The 23,545-nt window shown below is 43.3% G+C and overlaps 1 protein-coding gene across 2 annotated transcripts in view; it reads right to left on the bottom strand.

Moving 5' to 3' along the window:
- Positions 1 to 17,224: 17,224 nt before the first annotated feature.
- Positions 17,225 to 23,545, bottom strand: part of PELI2 (pellino E3 ubiquitin protein ligase family member 2) — a 228,053-nt gene continuing 221,732 nt past the window's right edge. For both annotated transcript variants that reach the window (XM_075926280.1, XM_075926281.1), the window contains one exon: positions 17,225 to 23,501. In XM_075926280.1, the coding sequence (XP_075782395.1) occupies positions 22,935 to 23,501 (567 nt within the window). In that variant the 3' untranslated portion in view covers positions 17,225 to 22,934. The remainder of the gene's footprint in view (positions 23,502 to 23,545) is intronic.

Below are 23,545 nucleotides of genomic sequence, written 5' to 3'. Positions count from 1 at the left end.
TTGAAGGCTGCTCTCAAATCCCCCCTCACTCTTCTCTTCTGCAGACTAAACAGACCCAAATCCCTCAGCCTCTCCTCATAGGTCATATGCTCCAGCCCCCTAATCATTTTGGTTGTCTTCCGCTGGACCCTCTCCAATGCGTCCACATCCTTTTTCTAGTGGGGGGCCAGAACGGGACACGATACTCCAGATGTGGCCTCACAAGAGGTACAACTTGTAGTATAACCCATAGAAAAAGAAAAAGAAAAAGAAAAAGAAAAAGAAAAAGAAAAAGAAAAAGAAAAAGAAAAAGAAAAAGAAAAAGAAAAAGAAAAAGAAAAAGAAAAAGAAGTGGAAGAAAGCTAGAGAACACTAAAGCTGGACAGTGAAGAACATAAGTTAGGAAGTGGCCGCACTTAGGTTTCCTGGTTAACCTTAACTGTGCTCCTTTAACATGCATTCTGATATGAATCATACTGACACCAATGACCAAGTGACACTAATGATTAACATGAGCTTTCAATCAAGCAATTAGTGTTTACTAGTCAGTCACCTATTTCTCAAAATGAGACCAAAGTAATATCATCCTTAAAACAAAAAAAGCCGGGCATAACACAAGGACGTCTGTAGTGACGGATAGAGTCATGCATATCAGCCGCATGCTACTGAAACTAGGCAATTTAGGATCAGCTTCTTTCATTTACTAAGCCAGCCAGCCATTTTGTACTAATTACAACACAGGCCAGGACAGAGGAGACAAGCTGCATTCTTCAGAGACTTTACTTTTGTTCCTTCTTGTTTGGCTATTTTCCAAAGCTAAATTAAAAGCCACTGACAAAAAGCACAACCGGGAGCAGCTAGAATGACTACCTAATAGCTGAGTGTATTCCCAGCATGAGGAGAAGCTGGATCTGAAGATGATTAATGGGCAGTGCAATAACAAGATAGTAATATATATTATCCTTGATCATTCATGACAGCAGAAGATTCATAATATGAATCAATAGTAATAGCTAATATCTATTCATTGGAAATTTCATCTTTTTTTGCAATTTTCTGGCTCAGTACATTGGCTTCCCATGAGTGTTTCTTGCCACTCTGGGTTTGATATGATCAGATCTGTGCTTTTCTCTGTCTACACTGCACTAGACGGGCACACCTTTATTGGACTTTCAGAAATCCAATTTCCCTGTGTCCAATCTGGTGAGCTGACTGAACCTGATTTGAATTGACAAGTATCCAGGAAAAAACGATCTGCTGCGGAGGCGGGGGGAGAACAAGAGTTGAATAAACAGAGCCTAGAGATAAACATCGACTTTTCTCCCAATACAATTCACGTGTCCAAAAGCCGACGGTCAGACCCAGGGAAGAGAGAGCTCCGCGAGGCACTCACCATCTAAGAGAAAAAGGCCAAGACACTAACTGCAAGAGGAAAGCCAACCTGAGCCTGGGTCCCGTCTCCGCTCCGCTAAGCCACGTTATTACGTCTGCGTGAAGAGCAGGGTGTTCCCACGAAGGGACGAGTTTGCAGCCCACGGTTGAGACGCTGCATAGCCAGGTGACAGGAGCCTGGCCTGACCCGCCTTGTAGGCACTGAGCACTGCGCAGGTTTAACCTTTTGTTCTGTGAACGTTGCCTTTGGTCATCTCCATTTGGGGGACTGGTTCTTTCTGGTGGTGCCGCGACACGGGGGGCGACACGGGTTCCCCTCGTGGGGCATTGCACTCAGTCTGTGGGAGAAGAGACGCAGCAGGGCCAGGACTAGGAAAGTCTACGGGGCTCGTTCCTCTTAGCTCCAGAGAGCCAGCAAGCGGCTAGGACGCCACCGGTCCTGTCAGGGGCAGGGTGAAGCACCCGGCCTGGTGGAGACACAAGTACCATGCGTCTAGCGGTGCAGCCAATATTCTGCCCTTTGAAAGGCTGCCACACAGGCTGCCAGCTGGCTGGTACCAGGGGAAGGGGGCATGAGTCGTCTACTTCCTGCCCAATGGACTCAACAGACCTATGGGGTGCTGTCTGCCCCACAGCACTGTCAATGGCCTGTCCTCAGGTTGGCACCCCCAACGTGTGTCCCGGGCAGATTCCTGGAGGGGGCTGGGAGAGGTCTTCCCCCATTCCTGCACTTGTCCCCTGCACTCAAGTGATGCTCTAGTCCTGCTTCTCCACTGTCCCCACCCCACCCCACCCCACCTGCTGCTGCCCTTCTGGCCCCTACGTTCTCCCAACCCTACTGGCACTACCTTGCAACGCCCCCTGGAGGATCAGAACCTGGCCTGGAAAAGCTTCCTGCCAGCACCGCCGTTTCAGAGGCACCTTCGCACCCCTTGTGATGAATCCCCTAATCCTTCAGCTCTCGGAGCCTCTCTTGCATATTCATGGAGAGCAGCAGGAGTGCCGGCGTGCACTACACATCCCCTCCACCTTTCTCCCGTGCGGCAGGGCTGTATTGTCAGAGCCCTGCATCAAACAGCTCCCCAGTGATGTATCCCCAGGTGCGGTGGTAAATGCAGACAGAAGCACTCGGGAATAGCGCCCCCTTCAATCCTGCTCTGAAAGCGGCACGGCCCAGGCAGACCTTTGCCATTAATCATACACTGCAGCATGGGTAGAACAGAGGACTGGCCGGACTGCTCCGGACCGGAGACCTGTGTTGTCTGGACTCGTGTCTCTACTAGCGAGCAGCACCAATTGCCACAGAGACAAGTGCACGACGCTTCCCTGTGAACAGCCTCCATTGCCCACTTGTTACATTTTCAATCCAGCCCTTTCGGGCTAGTGTCTCTCCTGCTTCAGAGACGCCCTCCATCATCCTTCCTAAGCACCATTGGCCTCCATCAAATCCCTCCTCCAAACTCTCCTGTCCTGCAACACCCACACAAGGCATCTGGTACACTGACACCACTGCCCTCATGCTAAGTTTGAGTGGCTCACTGTTTCCTTGTTCTCCCCTGTCCGGAGCCAGCTCGTCTCATACCAGAACTGCTCGCTCTTCCTGCGCCTTGCGCCGAAGGGTCCCAGCCTATGATAAAACAAATAAATACACTAAGAAAGGAATAGCCTACCGGAGAGGAATTTTCTCCTTATGCCTGCCATTCAGCAGTCAGCTTGCAGCCTGAAGCATGGGGGTTTGATGTCCCTTTAAAAATACATCTCATCTAATGTAGCCATGGATGTCCTTACCAGCATGGAGACAACACTGGATAAGGACAATCCCCGATGGATGCCAGCTCCATCCTGTCAGCTGGCCACATGCTTGAGCTCAGTGGCACTGACAGAGGCTTCGCGGGTCCCTGGGCAGGAGGCGGGTGGGGCTCAGCTCTGTGCTCCCAGAAGGGGCGGGGCATCAGGTGGAAGGGCGGAGCATCAGGTGGAAGGGGCGGGGCATCGGGTGGAAGGGGCGGGGCCTGGAGCAGCCAGCTCTGAGTGTTGCTCAGAGCACACCACACTGGCAGCGTGTGGTCTAGCCGGTCCAGCACCTAGGTGAGGGATGGGTCGGTCAGGAGGGTCTAAGTACTGCTCTCACCCACAGGCATTACCTCCCCCCCACTCAAGGACCGACCAATGGGAGTGCGGTGCCAGTGCTTGGGGCAAGGGCAGTATGCGGCGCTCCGTATGCCCCCTGCCTAGGAACTAGACCTGCTGGCCTCTTCTGGGGTGCAGCTCCGTGCCAGGAAAGGTGGGGACTAGCCTGCCTTAGCCCTGCAGCACCACTGAATGGACCGCTAATGGCCTGGGTGCCAGGCTGACCGGAGCCATCAGGGTCCCTTTTCAACCAGGCGTTCCAGTCAAAAACCAGACCCCTGGCCACCCTAAGCAGAGTCCGTGTTGGTAAGTTCCAACCAACGGGCTGTAAAACGTCAGGCTGTCCTGTGCATCAGTGGGGACATGCACACAAGCGGAGCGGGGTGAGACACTCAGCCACAGACGAAGTGTCATTGAAAATATTTAGTTTTTCATGGAAAAACTGACACCTCCCTCCCACCAAAGAGAACATGTCTCAGTTTAAAATCCGTTTCTGCTGCACAGAAAACTTAAGAAACTGTCTATACCCATGAGGGGGGAAAAAAAAGAAACCACAGAACCAGCGTTCCCTCTAATTTATTCCACCTGTGTGCAGAATAAATTTTGTTTTTTGCCCCAAGGTACATGCAGATGTGCACCACCAATAGAAACACATGTTGCCAGCTGTGCGGGCACTCTGCTAATCACCTGGGCAGCACCTGCATCTTTCCTGCATGGCTGCCCAAGCACTCAGCTTACAGGGAACACTGCACACAACCAATTAGTCTTCCAGATATTCCAGACACCATAAACACAAATATTTAAGAAATGAAAACAGGGACTATGAGACATCAACAGCTCGACACACAAACTAACCAAGGCCCATAATAAATATGTCCATATTTCGGTTGTATTGAACCAGCTATTGGGTCTCTGTGTGAAACACTCAAGATTTCACAAAACAGATTATCAAGTTCATCTAGTTTTTAAATTCCTTTGTCCCATTTTTCTATTCAACCCCCCCCCTTAGAATCTTCACAAACAAATCAGACCTGGTGTTTAAAATCATCCTGCATTAGTTAAGCAGGAAAACTGACAGAAACAGTCTCTCACAGACAGGAATTTCAGCTACAAATTTCCGCTTTGTCTTTGAGTCCCAAATATGTCCAAAAAAGTGTAATCTCTTTATTATACCAAATACTTCCTTGAGAATTCCAGACAGACATAACCCTCTCACAAACCCATGGCAACTCAATCAAAATAAGCAAGTGGTCTATAGCTCTGCAAGCTGTTCTGTGCTCTTTTGTCATGAAACAACCCTATTCCTCCACAATCACAGGGAAAAACCCTTTTCTCTGGACTGTTTTTATGGTATCAATTTGTAGCAGACAGCCGCTGCTTTCCCAATGAACAAACTTAGTGCCAGCAAAGTAGCTGTGGAAAGCTCAGCAATTCTGGCGTTGATTCCATCTTTCCTATTGCCTCTTGCCAATGGCTTTGCAAACAAACAGATGATCTTTGGGAGAGCAACGTGGGTTTGCTTACAGACGCAAAGCAGGACACACGCAATGAAAATGCCTGACTCAGACCCAACACGTCTCAACTGGCAGAGGTGACGTTTATTCATGCCATGATCCAAGCTGGTTTTATTAGGATTGTTGATGGTTTTGCTTTTTGCCTTCAAACCTTTTAGGTGACTTCAAGACTTGTGCAAGACACCAGCCTGGGGGACTGCCTTCGTGGGCATCTACATTGAGATAAAAGATCCACAGCACAACCATGGCTGGCCTGGGTCAGCTTACTCAGGCTCACAGGGTGTGGGCTGTCCAGCTAACAACTGCAATGCAGATGTTCCCATTCATGCTGGAGTCCAGGTTCTGAAACCCAGCGAGGATCTCAAAGCACAACATCTGAACTGCCAGTTTTAGCCCTATGAGCCAAGCCAGCTGAATCGGCCTCAGACTCAGGGCTGCAGGGTTTTGATTGCAATACAGACAAACTTCAGGGGCTGCTCTCAGCTGTGCAAGCTTCCCCATGGTGCTCCGCCCACTATGTCCATCACTTCCTGGGAGAATCACCTCTGGGCTATGTCTCGACTGCAGGTTTCTTTTGGAAGAAGCTTTTCCGGACGACATCTTCCAGAAAAACATCTCCCGAAAATGAGGAGTACAGGATCTTTCGAAAAATCGCCCCCTTGTGGGAAAAAAAAGCATCTAAGCTGTGGTTTCAGTTTCAAAATGGCGCTTGTTCGAAACAGCGCCATGACACGATTATGCAAATGAAGCACAGGATATTTAAATCCCCACTTTATTTGCACTTTTGAAACGTCTAATTTACATCCCTCTTCCGACACAGGGGTGTCGTTTAGACATGCTCCAAGCCTATCCAGTCTAGTGCCTGGGTGCTCAGGGTGACTGAGCCTGGGTATCCTCCAATGCCAGTTCTAATGGGGATTATTGGGGTGATGCATTGCATCAGTTAACAGAGAGACCAATAACCCCACCAAAACCACAAATGACACTGAATTTTATTTACTGTCAGCATGAGCAGGACTGGAGTCTTCCATAGTGGTGGGTTCGATAGGGAGACATGCTGAATGTAATTAATTTGTCAAAATGATCTATTTGATAATAATTACTGGAAGCGTTCCAGGAACGTGCAGCCGCAGCCTGATTCTTGGACTATATGAAGAACAATGTTCTATTCTGGCCTTATCTACACATACAATCTGTTTCGTTAAAGCAGTACAACACCCCCATGTCTTGCCCTCCACCGCCTCGCCATGAATACCATTGTACTGGAATAAGTCTGCTTATGGTGGTAGAGTATATTCAATTACAGGAGAGAGGAACAGACCGGTGGTTCTCAACCTTGCCAGACTGTACCCCTTTCCGGAATCGGATTTATCTTGCACGCCTCCAAGTTTCACCTCTCAAAAACTCAAGACATAAAAACACAAAAGTGTCTCAGCACACTGTTACTGGGAAACGGCTGACTTTGCCATTTTGTCTGTATAAATGTGTCGCTCGTGCTGATTTTGCTAGGGCTTTTTGTGTAGCCTGTTGTAAAACGAGCCAAATATCTTGATAAGCTGATGCAGCCTCTGCAAGACCTTCACGTATACCCATGGGTAGGCCTACCCTGGTGGAGAAGCATTGGTACCAGGTACTTCCAGCTGAGGGTACGTGCATCGACACTGGGGGGAGGAGGGGAGCTTATTTCAGTTATTGCTATTTCAATTAAAAATCCCATCCTTGACGCCCTTAACTGACCTGCTGCTATTGGTACAAAATCTGTGCTTAGCCCCGGCCTCAGGAACGAGGTCAGAGTCACACCTTGGGGAAAGCCGCCCTTAATCCAGAGTGCTAGTGGTGTGGCTAAGGGGGTGTGTACAGAACTGGGAGCCAGGCATTTCCACCGGGCAATGACTTGCAGTTTGGGGGCCTTTACTAGAAATCCAGTTTCGCAGAACTGAAGAGAGGTGAGTAACACTTTTCAGCCAAGTTTCAGAGGGGGAGCCATGTGGGTCTGTTCCAGCAGAAACAACAAGGAGCCCTGTAGCCCCCTAAAGACTAACACAATCACGCCATAAGCATTCGGGGTCTCGGCTCACAGCGGCAGATGCATGACGCAAAAGCTTCAGCTGGTTGGTCTAAGCTGTACCCACAGCTTACGGGGCATTGTCTCCGTCAGGGATGTTCCCCACTCTGGTAGTCTGAGTGCAGAAGATGGGAGCTGCAAGAGACCCTAAATACCTTGCCTTTATAGGCTCTGCTTACCAAAACTCCCCAGAGTCATAGATTCATGGACTTTGGGGAGTAGCTGCCACCACCAAGTGAAACAAAAGAAACCCCTTTCTTCTTGAACCCAGGAAGAAAGCACTTGGACTTCTTCCGGAGGGGTAACCCCTGAGCTACTTTACCACAAGAGAGCTTGAAAACAAAGGAAGTCTCTGGTAGCTAACCTCTCAGTTGAAGGCATGCATAACACACACAGACAGATCTCCTGTTTCTTTCCAGGACACAAGACTCAAATCATCGCTTAAAAAAGGGTGATTTTATTACCAAAACAAAAAGATAAACTTGATAAAGCATGCTTGGTTGCTAAGTGTTACAGAGCAACTGAGTGAAACAAATTGAAACACAGAGAACACCTTGTAGGGTACGTCTAGATGACTTTTGTTTTCCAAAACGAGATATGCAAATTCGACACTAACGTGCATATTTTCTTCCAATCGCTTTTTCAAAAGCGGGTTTTTCGAAAGCGAAAGTAGTCTGGACTTTTTTTTTTTTTTTTAACTTTTTTCTAAAGAACCTGTAAACCTCCTCTTTTTTAGGAAGAGTGGGGTTTTTTTTTTCTTTTTTTCAAAAAAGGGGTGTTTTTTTTTAAAAAAAAAAACTGTGCCCAGACTTTCGCTTTCGAAAAAGCGATAGGAAGATATGCAAATTAGCACCAAATTTGCATATCTCCTTTCAGAAAAAAAACGTAGTCTAGACATACCCTTAGATAATGAATGGGGGAGGGAAAACACAGGTTCACTCAGAAGTTTAAGCAAACAACCAAACCGAAGAAAAATACCCTGATCGTGTCTAAATATACTTTTTTCTTCTACTCACGATCTGTGCCGATCCATACTTCAAGGCCGGTAAACTTCCATGTCCAATATTTCTTACAAGCATGGTAATTCTGATTACTGCATCTGTTCCCTCCAGCCCTTAACTTAGAATCCAACAAAGGAAGAGCAGACCAGGTATCTATATCCAATTCAGATTTCAGCACTGTATCCCATTGGTTCTTCTGGCCGCCTGCCAACACCCTTGCTAGCTACCTGAGTTTAACCCCTTAGTCACCGGGTGCTGGCCAGTGCTCCCCCTATCCATCGCAGTCTCCATCCCAGGAATGGAGTAGCATAATGTTTCGAAGCAAGGTTCTCGTGAGACGAAGCTAACTCCTGGCCCCTTCAGACTTCACCTTCCATCACCATCTGTAACAACTCACAGGGTGTGCTCCACCCCTGTAGCAATTGGGTCGCAAAGAGTCACAAGTCTGTTCCTGCCTTTGAGCTATCACAGGAGGGTATTTTAGCTCTGGCAGCAGAATTTCAAGGATGTAGCTGTGGAGGTCCCATGTTCTATCCCTGTTCTTGAGGACCCTGGTGGAGCATTGCATTACAGGGGCCAAGACTGGCACGAAGGATTTGGGCCCCTTAGGTGAGCTATGACTTTGGTGCCAACCCCCATTCAAGGGAGAGAAAAATGAGAAGTCTAGACCGAAATGTTACCGTTATTTACTTGGTATTCGAAACGAACAATGTAATCCTCCCCTGCACATTCTGACACATCTAAAAGCAAACGATTGTTGTCATCTGCTCGATAGGACTCGCATCTGGTGTTCAGTCCAGAATGATTGAAAGGATTTTGCAGAATGGGCAGCTTCTAAGATTTTCTCTTTAACAGCATTTGCTAGGAGCTGAATCAGCTCATTCCGCAGTTTTCCCAAGGTGCTGAACAGGAGTTTTGTGGTCACTTATTTTACGCAGAAGTGCCTTTCATGACCGGATCAAACAAAGCTGGGCATTCAATAAATTGTAAGAATGCAGTATATAATTTTTCACTCGTCCTGTGGAATGCCAGATTTTGCCCACCAAGAACTCTCACTTAAAGCAACTAGACCCTCCAATATTTGGCTCCAATATTCCTCTTCTTGCTTGATTACATGTACATTTTCTTCGTTGGTAGTTTTGGGTTTTTTTCCCTCCAATCGTAGCTTAAGTTCCTTCCAATTTTGCGAATTTTCCAAATGCTCAGGACTTGTTTCATGAGATGACAAAATTGAAGACATGTTTTTTCAGTCCTTTGAACCATTTTTAGTAAGTGCATTGGCATAACAGCTTGCAGAAGCAAGATACTGAGTGCAGAGAATTTTCCTTTTATTTCCTTCTTTTGGGAAGTGAAATTTCTCATTGATAAAAGGGACATCTTTATGAGTGTTCTCTGTGTAAAACTTCTACACAGGGTAAGATGGATTTATTTGGGGTTTTGGTGATATTTGGGGGCTGGATTCCTGGTATGTTGTCAAAGGCCTTATAAGCTGAGTCCTTCCAGAGTTGAATTTGTTCTGTGCCTGTGTTGCTCTATAGGGGTGCGGTAACCCCAACTCTGTGCCTTGACGGGGGAGACCAGCTTGATCAGCACAGAGGGGATAAACCCAAGGGCATTTCTGTGATCCAACCTGCCACACCGTCTGCACATCCAGAACATATTCCCTGACTGTCAAGGACGTATTAAACCTGAACCAACCTTTTTTTTGTAGAAGGTCTAAAAAAGCTCCCTCCCCCCCAATTTGGTTTTGTTGAGCAATTTTAACATCATTTGTTTTTTAAATTCATTTTGGACCGTCTTGAAAAAGACTGGATGATTTCAACTGCTGCTGCCCCAAGCGCTTTTTCACGGGACTCCTGCAATTAAAATGGCTATGAACATAATTATAATATCTCTGACTGGTTTCTGTTTGATCTCTTTGTAGTGTATTATATGCTTTGCGTAATCCGATTAATAAAATTGATATGGAACTTGAAACACTGGGAGGTCACTAGCATCAGGAATCTAGGGCCAGTATTAGCACACAAATTAAGCACCAGGAAAAACAAAAGCCTCCATGCCTTTGATTAGACTATTTAGTCTTACACCAGCAGCTCTACCTGCTAAAGTCAGGGGTGTATCGTAGGGAGGGAGCAGATTGGCCCAAGTTCAGAGAAAATCTGATTCACTGAAGCAACTCTTCAGTTAAAATAAAACTGCTTTCTGAACATAGATCCAATAGTTACAGCAGTAGCCAAGCACTTGAGACACAGAACTGGATTGGAGTCCCTGCTATGCTAAAGACATTCCAAGTAACCTTGGGCAAATCACCTAGCCCCTCTGGGCCTCAGTTTCCCAGCGGTACAATGGGTACAAGATCCATGCCCTTCCTTCCAGGGGAGACATGAAGGTGAAAGATTGTGAGTCAGGTAGATACTTATGAGGTACCATCACTGTAATAACTAATATAGATATATATTTAAGGAATTATCATCAGGAAAAGAGTGTGTGCTAATGATTAAATCCCCAATCACACGAACACATTAGTGAGGAACTTTACTCATGTGAGTAGTTCCATTGACTTAGATGGGACTCTTTGTAGTTGAGTAAAGTTACTCACATGCGTAAGTCTTTGTAGACTGGACCTTAACAGAGGAGAATGCACGTCACTAGCCTTGGGCGCTATGTCCGGTTCTGCCAATGACTGCTGTATGAACGCAGCCAAGCACCGTAACCTTTCCGCACTTTGGCCTTGCCACTCGTAAATGGGGGCATGCCAAGTCTGAGACGGTCTGCATGGTCTCTTGACATTCTCAGACTAATAAGCAGGCACCCATAATGTTAAAATCTAAACAGATCTTTGCAGCAGGGCCTCTCCTTTCGTTGCGTCTCTGTACAGTCCCTCGCACACCAGGGTCCCAAGCTAGGGCATCCAGGTGCTGCCATGATACTAATGCTACATAATACACATTATTAAGCATGAACGTGGATTCTCAAAATTAGAAGCTACATAAAGCAACCACTCTGAGGTCAGAGTACTCTGAATTGTACCATGGCAGGTACGCTGCCCAAGCGCTGCCCACCGTCCTCAGACCCTTGGATGTTTGTGGTTGGGAGACATGTGCGTGGGTGCTCGGCAGGCTGGGAGCTGCGGTCGTTTGGTGGGGCAGGGATCCGGGGTGCGCAGCTGCCTGGGGGGGTCCGGGAGCCCCAGAGAGGCTGCCCAATGGGGTTGGCAGGGCAGTGGGAGCAGCAGGTGGTGAGGAGCCGGATAGGACGTCAGCAGGCCAGCTGTGGGGGCCAGCAGCAGGGAGTCCAGAAATGATCTCCCCTAGTCTGGGAAAATCCCTCATCCAGGACCAGTCAGGTCCCAAGGGTGGCGGACCAGGGAGGTGCAACCTGTTGACATATTGACCAGTATTGCTTCTCTTCACCCAGCACTACGTCAATCCTCTCTCTTGCTTTTCAGCTCAATTTGTTTGCTTTAGAGCAGCGGCATTAAATCACACACACACACCCTTCTTTGTGGCTGTAGTAGTTTATGCTCCCGCCCCTTCCGCCACACAAGTTCACGTACAAGACATTCAGCAGTGGTGCTTCACTTAAATCAGTTTTGGCTTCTTTGCTTTTCACCAATGAATGAACCAAGTGTCATAAGAGCAAAAGCAAAACGTGCAGTCGTGGTCCGTACTTACAATGAAACGTGCTAACCGCGGGGTAGCAAACAGATTAATATTCAGATGGCTACGTCTTTGTCCAGTGCTCTGTGAGTGTAATCCCCACACCTACTGGGGGTGGAGCACTGAGACCACTTACAGAGAGAAAAATGAGTTTCCTCTAGCGCCTCAGCTGCATAGGCGGCTGGTAGGCTAGGTGGGGGAAGGCACAGCCTTCCCAAATCGCCAGCCACCCCCAGAACGCCAGCTGTAGGCATTTTGGGGGCAGAGTGTTGCTGCCCCCAGCACCCGTTCTCCCCGTGCTCTGGGGCTGGGGACGCATGCCACCCACGCTCCCCGTGCTGCAGGGCAGGGAGACTGGGACATGCTCACCTACCCTCCTCCATGTGGTGGCTGGGTGGAGCCTCGGGAGAAGGGGCAGGGCTAGGGGAGGGGGATTACCTCCCCGTGCCCTACTTTCACCAATCACCCATGCTTAGGCGAGAACCTGCTATTTTTAGCTCACATCATAGAGGCTCATGCATTAAGCTCCAGAGGTTCCAGGATTGGTTCCACCTGTCGGTGTTACACAAGCTTAACAGAAATTTGCCAAAAATGCACAGCTCCATCTAGAGTCAAGCGCACAGCAGCATGATAGGGGCTGATACATCTGGAAAAATCAGCTTTTTTATTCATTGCTATGGGTAGAATGTGCAGAGTCTAGTTTTTGTCCCATTAAAGCTTCCAATACATTCTTCACTCCTGTGAGGGCCTGTTTGAGAATTTCTGTTTTAGAGATACACACATTAGTCATGGAGCGGGTACACAGTCTGAAATATAGAAGGGAAAGGGCCATTTCTGGTGGTGTGTACGTACAGCGCCTAGCACAACAAAGTTCTGGTCCACGACTGACATTCTTGGAGATGCTACTGCAGTACAAACAATAAACATCATAAATTGTCATTCTCACACTGCTAAATATTACTGTGTTTCCCAGCAGTTTTGTCAGAATTTTAGGAGAAACAGAGTCGGTGGGAACACATTGAATTCAATCATGCTGTACTACTGTGCACCAGCTGAAATTCTGTCCCTGGAACTATTCAAGGATGTGGGTTCCTCATTTAATATTTGGAATGTTATACAGTTTGTGTTTACAAAGGCATTCAAAAAGCTCATCTATACTGAGTTTTTAGCTGGTTTCCATTTGCCACCATTAAGCATTTGTCAATAACAATGAGCCCTTAATAGAAACTCCCAGTATGATTTGCTGGTGACAACTCTACCAGCAGACTCTCCATAGGTCATTTCAAGCTCTTTGAAACAGACAACACTATGACAAGTTACATGAACTTCTAGCAATTCTACAATTAGTTGGAAAATGGACATTCTGAGATTTTTCTTATTTTTCTGTCAGCTCGGGGAAAAAATATAGATATATTAAAAGTGTTTATCGAATGAAAAGTTCCAAATAATTTGGATTTGGAAATGTCAAAACAAAAATGTCACCAAGTTGAAATGTTGATTCAAAAGAAAAATGTTTTGAATTTTCCCAGAGGAAAATACCCAAATTGGACACTTCCCCACAAAAAACATGAAAATTTCAACCAGCTCTACATTGTAGAAGTATATAAGCAGATACCTCCTCCCCGACTTGCCCAAGCTCAACAGCTTTCTCCAAATGAAAAATAGGGGTGTGAAAGCATAATTGTATACACAGTTAACATTCATGGTTACACGCAGGCTCCCAATACACACGGGGAACCATCTTAAAAGCTGGCTCTCTGTGCACACCGGCTCCCGGGGAGCCAACTGCCACCCTATGCATAATCATGTAACCACTAAAATTTTCAACGGTTATACCGGTAAACACATTTTAACATCCCTAATGGCAAGTGCCTTCCTTAAGATTTTATCTTTTTGCCAGTTCATGCATCTATAAAGCTAGCAGCAAGACACCAAAATAAATAGGGTACATTCGAATGCAATGGAGGACTAATGAGTTATGACAATCTTAGAGCTCTATGCATCAAAGCACTGAAGCACGCGGTCAAATTCCATTGAAGTCAGCAGGGCTGCATTGGGAAACCAATGGGATTTGGGCACAAAGACTTAGGTGCCTGAATACCTTTATAAATCTGGCCCATGGCAAAAACAGAGCATATTGAAGTTCAGAACTGAGGGAAAGTGCAGCTGTCTCTTGATTGTCCATATGGGCTGCCATATTCGGTCCATGGATGAGAGACAAGTAGAATAAATACGGTTTAGGGAAGTGAACGCAAGACAAAAGCAGTGCCTCTCACTCAAGATACCATGGTGAGGGGCACAATTAAAGAACCCAGGTAGAGAGAAAACCAGGCGTCCCTGATATTTCTATGGCTCCAACTCCCGAAACATCAAGATGCTGTTTCTTGGAAGCTGGAGACAGACACACTAGAGACCTTCAGCGAACAAAGGTCTTCAGGGGGGACAGAGTCATCACCAGTGGGGATCTGTTAAAGAGAACCCTTCACTGGACATTTTGTTTCTAAGGCTATGTCTAGACTGCAGGCTTCTTTCGGAAGAAGCTTTTCCAGAAGAGATCTTCCAGAAAAACTTCTTTTGAAGAGCGTCCACACTGCAAAAGCGCATTGAAAAAGCGATCTGCTTTTTTGAAAGATAGCATCACCATTGATTGGACACTATCTTGCATTTCAGTTGTGATGACTGTGGACGGAGTGGCCACCAAGGCGCTTGTGCTTTTTCCTGAAGGCCTCTTCTTTCGAAAAAACTCCCTCTTCCACATCCATACACGCCTTTTTCCAAAAAAGCTCTTTCAGAAAAAGGCTTCTTCCTCGTAGAAAGAGGTTTACCGCTGTCAGAAAAAGCCCTGCATTTTCGACTTTGTCAAAAGAACGCAATTGCAGTGTGGACGTAAGTATAGTTTGTCTGGAAAAACGGCTGTTCTGGAAAAACTCTGCAGCATAGACACTGCACTGCACCCTTAGCTCAAAACAAGCTATGGAATTTGAGCTACACAAATTGCGTAGCTTATTTCGAGTTAATTTCAAAATGGAGAGCTATTCCAAAATGTCCCTTAATCCTTGTGGAATGAGGTTTACAGGAACGTTAGACTAGTGCACCCATTATTTCGAAAGCTATTTCAAAATAATGAGCACGCTGTCAAGACATGGAAAACGCTATTCCGGGATACTGGAAGTATCCCAAAATAGCATCGCTGTCTAGACACACTGTTAGCTACCTTCCTAAATCCTGAAGTGCAAGAAAAATGACATCTGAAGAAGTGGGTTGTACCCATGAAAGCTCATGATACCATCTATGCGTTTTGTTAGTCTTTAAGACCATTCGCTGTTGTTTATGTTTTACTTCGGTCAGTGCTTCATGATGCACTGCTCTATCTTCACAACTGATGGAGAAGTGCCCAGGTGAGCTGTTGAGCAGATAACGGTTATTTCTCCCCTAGAGTTAATCATGAACACCACATTTTAGACTAAAGTTTTGTCACTGGCTTTCCTGGAAGCAAGATCAGATTCTCCTGGGAGTGAAAGGAAGCGGATCTGCCCCTTTGAGTGGAAAAGAATTAATTCACACCGCATACACAATAAAGCTCCTTTTCATCTTGAAATTTCTTGTGTGCGATCTCTAGCCAGAAAAGAACTTTGTGTGTGAGAGAGATTGGAGGGTAGTGGTTGTTTTTTTTAATATTCAATTTTGGAAAAAGTTAAGAAATGTGACATTTTGTAAAGCCACTCTCAAAACTTTCAAGTCTTCACTGGAAGAGGAGTTCCCTGCTCCTAAACACCTCAGTCTCCTCTATCCTGCTGTCAACAGCTGTGGTGCTTTGTTTCATGCCAAATTAATCTTGAGCATAAAGCATTTCACCTCTGAACCAGAACCTCAATTCTTTAAAAAAAAAAAAAAAAAAAACCACGAACCCCTCCCATGCCTCAGAATTTGAATTAAGATCCACAGAATTTGCACCCTCCCACCAAAGTTACACACATAGTGAAGTATGTTTTCATCAGAGGCTGTCCGTGTGGTCCTAAAAATCACAGCATGATCTGCAAGACACATGTAACTCTTCAGAGGCCTGCATTAACAGATGTTTTCTGTTAGTTATTTTGACCTAGAGTTTTCTTTTTCTCCTTCCCCACCTCAGTCCTGGCTGCTGGTATCACCTCTCCCTGCCCTCTCCTCCACAGCACAGAACAACAACAAAAAGTCCGCCTCACCCAGTACCAAAACTGTAAACAGACTCACAACTCCACTACTCCTTAATCAATCAGACCCAGCATAGCTATTTTCCACCTCTATTGGATTCCTTCCTCCTGAAGTTTTAAGGCAATAGTGCTGCTATTGGTGGGTTGCTAATTTTTAAAATATGTTGCACAATTATATGTTTCAAGACATTTTATAGACAGAAGGTCCCAATTCAGGAAAGTATCATTATTTGAAGCAATAGTTAAGCACACAGTGAACTTTAGGCCTGCGCTCAAATTCCACTCAAGTCAATGAGACTAACATAGGTGTGTAATTTTAAACACTGACTTATGCGTTAGCCTGAAAACGACTAGACATTAGCACATGCCTAAGTGTTTTCCTGAATCCTGGCCTAAGAATGTCCCTAACTTTTTGAAGACTGCAGTCCTTCCTTTTTATACATATAAGTTATAACTAACTTTAATCACACAAGTATGTGACTAGGCATGTCCGTAAGGTTACTCACATGCCTAAATACCTGCAAGCTCAGGGATAAAGTAAAAGAGAGAAGTCACAGGGCATCAAGGGTGGCTGTGGGAAAAAAAATGTGTAGTGGTGTTATATAAATAATCCAAACGACTGGTTTTTCTAGAGGATCAGACTCCCTTAAAATTATTTAAAATCATTCTCCTTAAAAAAAAAAAAAAGCCTGGTAAAAAACCTCATGCTGCCCTGCTGAGAAAAAGTTGCAGGTTTTCTTAGGTCTGCTTGCCATGCTTGCTCCAATATTGTCTCTTACACCCTCACTGCTCCTCCGACAAAACACACACACACACACACACACCCACACACACACACACACACAACACCAACCATCTTAGGTGTCATTTTTTTTTAAAAAAAAAGCTTGTGTATTCAATGTGTACATACAAAAAAAAGGGACACACACAGTGATGCAAACAAAACATTAAAATTGCCATTAAGGGAATTAATTTTAAAGTCACAGAGCATGTTATTCCTGGAAATTGCTTTTATTTAGCAATGATGTTAGCACGACAAGAAGGCAGCTGATATCGAAAGCACAAGAAAGTTCAATATAAACAAGAGGAAAAAGTAGATTAACTGAAATTTAACGAGGGGGAAAAAGTAGATTAACTGAAATTTCAGAGCATTCACACTGAAAACACCCCATTAATTTGTCTGCACAGAAACCCATGAGGGTTTCTTATCTTGACTTTAGTAACTTTTTTGCAACTGAAAATTACATTCCACTGACAACCTGGAAGAAAAAAATAAAGAAGACAAAGCCAATAGTCAGATAACATTTTAATTTTTTTGACGTTTTTCCTGTAAAATGGCTTGTACTTCCACAGGTACAACAGTGAAGAAATAATTTTTGAATCCATTTCACATGGCATATAAAAGATTGGTTTTACAAATATATCTTGAAAATTTAACAACTGGTAACACTGTATAAAGTAAACATAGCCACTTCCCCTTGATACTGGGCTTGCTGTTCAAATGAGAGATTTTTCCTGCAGCTGTATTACAAGACAAGAGCCCATGTAAGGAAACTGATTTAGTAACATGCTTGTTGAAAGTAGAACACAATGCATGTTTTTAGCCATCAGTTACTGGTGATGCAAATACAAAGAATGCAAGGTACTTGGTGATGGTTAACAGCCCATCTGGAAAGTATAAATATGTCCCATAAAAGTAAAGTGATTTGAGAGCTACTGCTTTCTTTAAAGCAACTTCTGTTTGGTATCCCAGCAATTTATACTGTTTCTCTGCTGCTAGCAAAACCAAAGAAGGCATGTCTTCCTCTAAGTAGCAGTGAAAGTAAAATTATACACCCTATGCCCCCATCAATTAGTTAGGAACAGAAGGCCAGATACTGTGGTCTTTTCAAGAACAAAACTAATGCTGAAGTCAATGCAAATTTGCTTGAATAAAGGACCAGAGAATCTGGATAGGAGTTTATTTTGCATAAGGAAGTCAGAAATTGATCCTGAACAAATAGGGTTACCCTCACTTTTCCTAACACCAGCTTTGGGGACTATTTATAATGCAAACCATTATATATTAGAATTAAAGAATCACCAAGAGAGAGAAATCTGTGCCCTTCTTTGCTTCTTTGTGATGAAGCAATCTTTAAAATACCACACGAAGCTGTAAATTGGGTATCAGAGAGAGGAAGATATTTTTAGCTAGAATATTTTAAACTATTTGACTTTTTTAAACATCTCTATCTCAAGTGCCTCACAACTTCCTTTCCCTTAAGTGTGTCAGATTCAACATCTCTGTGAATCCCCCCCACATGGCACCTGAGACAAGTCATCCACCAAACCAGGGAAGACAAGACTTGACAATGCTCACATGGAGTAAATCAGAGAGAATCAAAAGAAGGCACAAATCTTGTTTTAAAATGCCATTTGCAGCTCTCACCTTTAACATACATAGGAGCTGTAGCAGAGCGGTTCTGTATCAGACAGAGCTTTTTTACCAAGCTGAAATGCATTTCAGGGCCTTCCATTAGCAACGACGATGATTAATTCTTTTTGGCTGCTCTTCTTCACTAGAATTTAATGTCAAGGCTTATCAACTCTGGAGATAAAAGTGGATTTCTCTTTTAGAGCTCTATTTTGAAGAAGTTCCATTTCCCGTAGTACATTTAAGCCTTTAAAATACTGTGGGAAAGGAATTAACTTAGCTGCTGCATCAGCCCCAAACAGAGCTATCAAAGCTCAAACCAAGTCATTACGTTTTGGCTATTTTAGTGTGCTCGCATGTGCACATATATAAAATAATTATATAAAGACACTATGTAGTCTCTCAAAAATAGTGAGTTATTTAAGTACGAAGATTAAGCAGCATTCTACCCACATCCCCTCTGCTTTCTGGCCACGTTCTAAAACAGGATTCTCAAATCAGAATCAGGCATAAAGAACACAAGAATCCTGCTCCCCAATAAAGCAGCAACAAGAATGTCAAGGATTTTTCTTAATGAAGTGAAGATGTGTTGGACTTGCCTATAAAAAGGATTCTCTTCCATTTTTGACTATGCAATAAGTTAAACAATTTTAGAAAAATCAACCAAGAGATGCATGAAAATCAAAATGGTACAATCATGTTCATGTGCTGTTTTGTGTCAGAATCTGTCTGTTACTACTACGGAGCCAGTGTTTTGTTAATGGCTTTCTCCTTTTCTCCACCCACATCTCAAAGAATTTCTTCTCTAACGATCTATGCCAGGCTACTCTGAGGCACAAAGGTACCATTCTTTATCATTAAATACTGAGTCATAATTAATATGAATTACCGTGTTAAAAGGATTTTGCTTTGTTTGGACCACAATTCAAAATCAGGCAACATAATACTGAATCTTCAGTGTAGACCAGTGTTTTTTAAACTGTGTTCCATGGCACACTCTGGAGAACAACAGAATTCAAAATGGCCTCCCTTAAAGGGACAGGTGACTTCCTCCCCCCCTCCCCCCAATAACTTTCCCCCGGCCCTATTTTTCTTTTTGCTCAATAACTTTCCCTCAACCCTATTTTTCTTTTTTGGCTCAATAACTTTTCTGCGGCCTCTTTTTTTCCTCAACAAAAAGTCCTTGGTGGTCCTCGTAAAAAAAATTGTTTGGTATTTCTCTGTCTTAAAACATTTAAGAAACACTGGTGTAGATGTTAGCCCTCTTTGCAAAAAGCTTCCTGAAAAAAGGAGAATGAGAGAGACAAAGAGTACAAAAACTGATAAAGACAAAAAAAAAAAAAAAAAGACGAGAAAAATACTTGAGTAGAGTTGTGATTCAAACACCTTTGACTCATTCAAATGAAATGGATGGAGTAACTGGTATTAATATTACTTATGGAATACATTATTGCTGACTTTTGTTTAGGGACACGCAAAGCACTGACGAGTCTAATGGGATGGTCATTTAAATAATGAAAACTTTTTTGTGTCTAAAGACGAACTTTCAGTGAATTCTTTTGTATGTATGTATCAGAGATTCAGAACAAATTTCATTCATTTAGAAAGAAACTGAATTTTCTCCAGTTTAATTCCAGGGTTATGAAAATGGATGGAGGAAGGAAAGAGATTCCCTCTGGCTGCAACTATTGGTCAATGGGAAATTGATGCATACAAATGGACTTCTAGAAGTTAGTTTCACTGGTAAGAGATTATTTTCCTTCTTGCAGCATTTCTTATGCAATTCTGATGCCAATAAAAGAGTTCGGACACAAGTCTTTCAAGGGATACCTCTGCAACTGAAAATCACAGGCCTGAAACTTTAGTCTTGTGTAGTCATGGCAAGATGAGTGTGCAAAACAGCAGCATTTTACACCCACTTTGTACAGGCGTACGTGGCTGGGCAAGGGATGTGTGTGGGCGGGGGAGGGGGGGACATCTGCTCCCACATCTAGATTATAATGGAAAAGGAGGAATGTAAAAAGGCTTGATATGGAAGCACTTTGAAACTTTTATGACTACAATCCATTAACTCTCACAGGGAGACTAAACATCAAGCTTGCCACAATAGTAACTATCTCAAGTGTGTGACACATATTGTAGTCCTGTGAATGCAAAAAAGTTTCAAAATCAAGGGCATACCAACTACCACTGTTAATCCCTACTGCCCAGTGTTAAATCTTGTGACCTTGAGACAACAATGTACATTTCCTGAAAGTCTGATTTCATATCCTCTCATGACAAAAGATCTCTAGCGAACAGACACAGTTCAACAAAATAGGGCAGAATCTGCCTCTCACAGATGAGGTATATGCTAAGTATAACGAATGCTGCAGAACATGGAACCTGAGGAATTTATACTGAAGACAGCCAGGGACGATATACTGTATTTACATCCTTATGTTTATGTCAGAAACCATGGCAAAGAAATGAAACTGAAAGGCATTTTTTTTCTGCCTAGTTGAGTTGTCCTTTGTGTACCATTAACCACAAGCTTGCCTTGTGAAAATAAGGACTTAGAACACAGAATCACACAAGAATCTCATTGAAAAGGCACTAGGAAGAAGTGTATAGTTTAGACTAACAAGATCTGTCCCAATTCCAATCAGTAAATGGGACAAACAAACTGTACAATTTGAGATTTGTAAAGGGAAAGCTGCAGAACAAACACTACTTTTTACAGCAAAATAAAAATAAAGTTTAAAAGAGCAGTAAAGCTAGTTTCAAATTATTAAAATGAAAAACTTTTTTTAACCCAGCAAAATTATATTAAACAGCAGCAGACAAAATAATATATGCCCCACGACCATAGGCAAGGGACATTTTAAATGTTTATAAGGTTAATTATAAAACAATTTGACAATCAAAATATGAACAGGCCAATTCAAGTATATACACAATATATTAAATCATATAAATTATGTATGTATACAAAGGGCACAAGTATAGCAAATGTCAAGTGATATAGTAATCACTTTAACAGAACAAAGTTTTGGATAATCAGTTTCACCTTTTGAGGATTTTCTCCCAAAGTCTTTCAACCTGGATAGATTGATATCTCAGACACCTAAAATATAGAGAGCAAGATTATTATTATTCTCAACCAAACAACTGAGTGGGATGGTAGATCTCTCATGAAATTCTGATTTAATTATTATTATTTCCCTAATAAACGCCTATCTGTTCTCTTAAAAATCAGGAATTTCAGATTATCTACTGTAGATGAACAATATGCTTTGTTGAATGTATTTTAATTATTACATATGAATTCTGTTTGATTTGCAAACATTTAAAAAAATAGATTCCAGCACTTCTCAAAGCTGCAAGAAAAGATGGCAGTAAGTCAAACAAAAACTACAGTTAAATATAGAAGGATGCGCTCCCTCACAGCATTCTGGCTAGTAGCGTGTAAGAGATCTTTACAAAAAAAATTCCTAGTAGCTTATTTTAAATCAATTTTGATTTCAGAAGACGACAGCATGGCCTTAATCCAGCCAACCCTAAAGCCCTAATGAAGTCAAAAGGGCTAATGGTGTGCTTAAAGTTAAGCATGTGCTTACGATGGCCTTGCTGGATTTAGGCTTATGTACATAAATTCTGTAAAACAGCACCTAAACCTATTTTCTATTGCTGCAGTGCTACCTCTTCATTAATGTATTTCTTAATGGGTTGCTACATCTTAAATTAACCCAGTAGTTCCCAGCATGCAAGGTGAGCAGCAAGAGCAAGCTACATTAAGCAGGAAGAAAGCAAAGGCAGGACTACAAATATACAGAAATTCTCTCTTTAAAAAGGTATAAACAACTTTACATGTGGAAAAGTAATTCAATTTCACAAAATGTAGGTTAAAAAAAAGATCGATCATAGTATATATAATGAACACTGGATATCCACTACACTGAAGGAAAATCAAAGCAAACAGGAATTCCCGTTTCAAGTCATCCTTGATGTCTTTTTGGCCGACTGCATTATACCATAACTGGCAATTTAATAGCATATGTATGCTACAATTTATGCAGCTAACCTTTCTCGAATGATCCAAATTGATAGTTGTGTCTAGTTAACATTCACATTCTATGTTGGCCCACACATTCCATATTAGCTCTTTGAAAAACTATTCAAGTTAGTTATATTGCAAATTAAAGACAAATTACATTCTGTATGTTCCTTCTAGATTTGAAAAGAGTAGGTTTTTAAAGGCTTGTCAAAGTTTAAAAGAAAAAAAATGTCCATTAAAAATTCAAGATTAAAAAAAATCATTAAGACTTTTTTTTTTCTGATCAAGGGTACTAATAAAAATATTATTACAAACATACTACAACTTGACCAAGAAGACTCCATGAATATGCCGCTGATGAGCATGCAACACCACTGATATCTGTCAAGTTCCAGGTATCAATGTATCCCCATTTCATTCCCCATCAGGCCCCTCCCCACCCCTTCCCCAATAATAACAGTATTATAAAAAAGGTAAAATCTAGAATTAGTGGCAAAATCTTCACAGTAATTTGTTAAAGAAAATGTTATGGTGGTCATTTGTAAAATGGCATCAGTCGATTGGACCCTGAAAAATTAGTTTGACGCAGTTATTTTCCCCAGACAGCTGTGTTGCACAAAAAGGGCAGGCAGCATGAAATGCATGAGTACCATGAGGCAGTGGGATTTGAGACCAGTATTTTGCAGATTTCTCAGAGCACACATGTCCACAAGGAGTGAAAGCATAAGTTGGAGGACCAGCATCCACGTAAAACCCTGCCTCGCAACCAAGCCAAAGAGGCACATAGGGACCAACGGTTCTGCACATAGGACACTCGCGCTCATTGGCTTCTGTGTCACTGCGATGTCCCCAGTTGTGATAGCCATGAACATGACCACAACTAAGGTAAGCCCAAGGCTGTTTCTCTTCTACCACATCTTTACGGTTAATGCTGGGAAACGCTAAAGTATTCAGCCCGACAGGACACTGTGGCCTGGCAGCATTTATTTCCTGTCGCAAAGCTTCAATATGTTTCTGAGTTGGTGTGTGAAACAGACCATCCGCTGTTCTCCACAGAAGAGTGGCTCCACACAGGTCAATGAGAGAGCCATCTTGTAAGATGTTGGTCTCATTTTCCACCTAGAAGTAGAATACAGACAAAAGCCTGAGATGCATCTTTTACA

Source organism: Pelodiscus sinensis, chromosome 4 (assembly GCF_049634645.1).
Source record: "Pelodiscus sinensis isolate JC-2024 chromosome 4, ASM4963464v1, whole genome shotgun sequence".
NCBI classification, from domain to species: domain Eukaryota; kingdom Metazoa; phylum Chordata; order Testudines; family Trionychidae; genus Pelodiscus; species Pelodiscus sinensis.
This window is presented reverse-complemented; position numbering and strand designations above follow the sequence as displayed.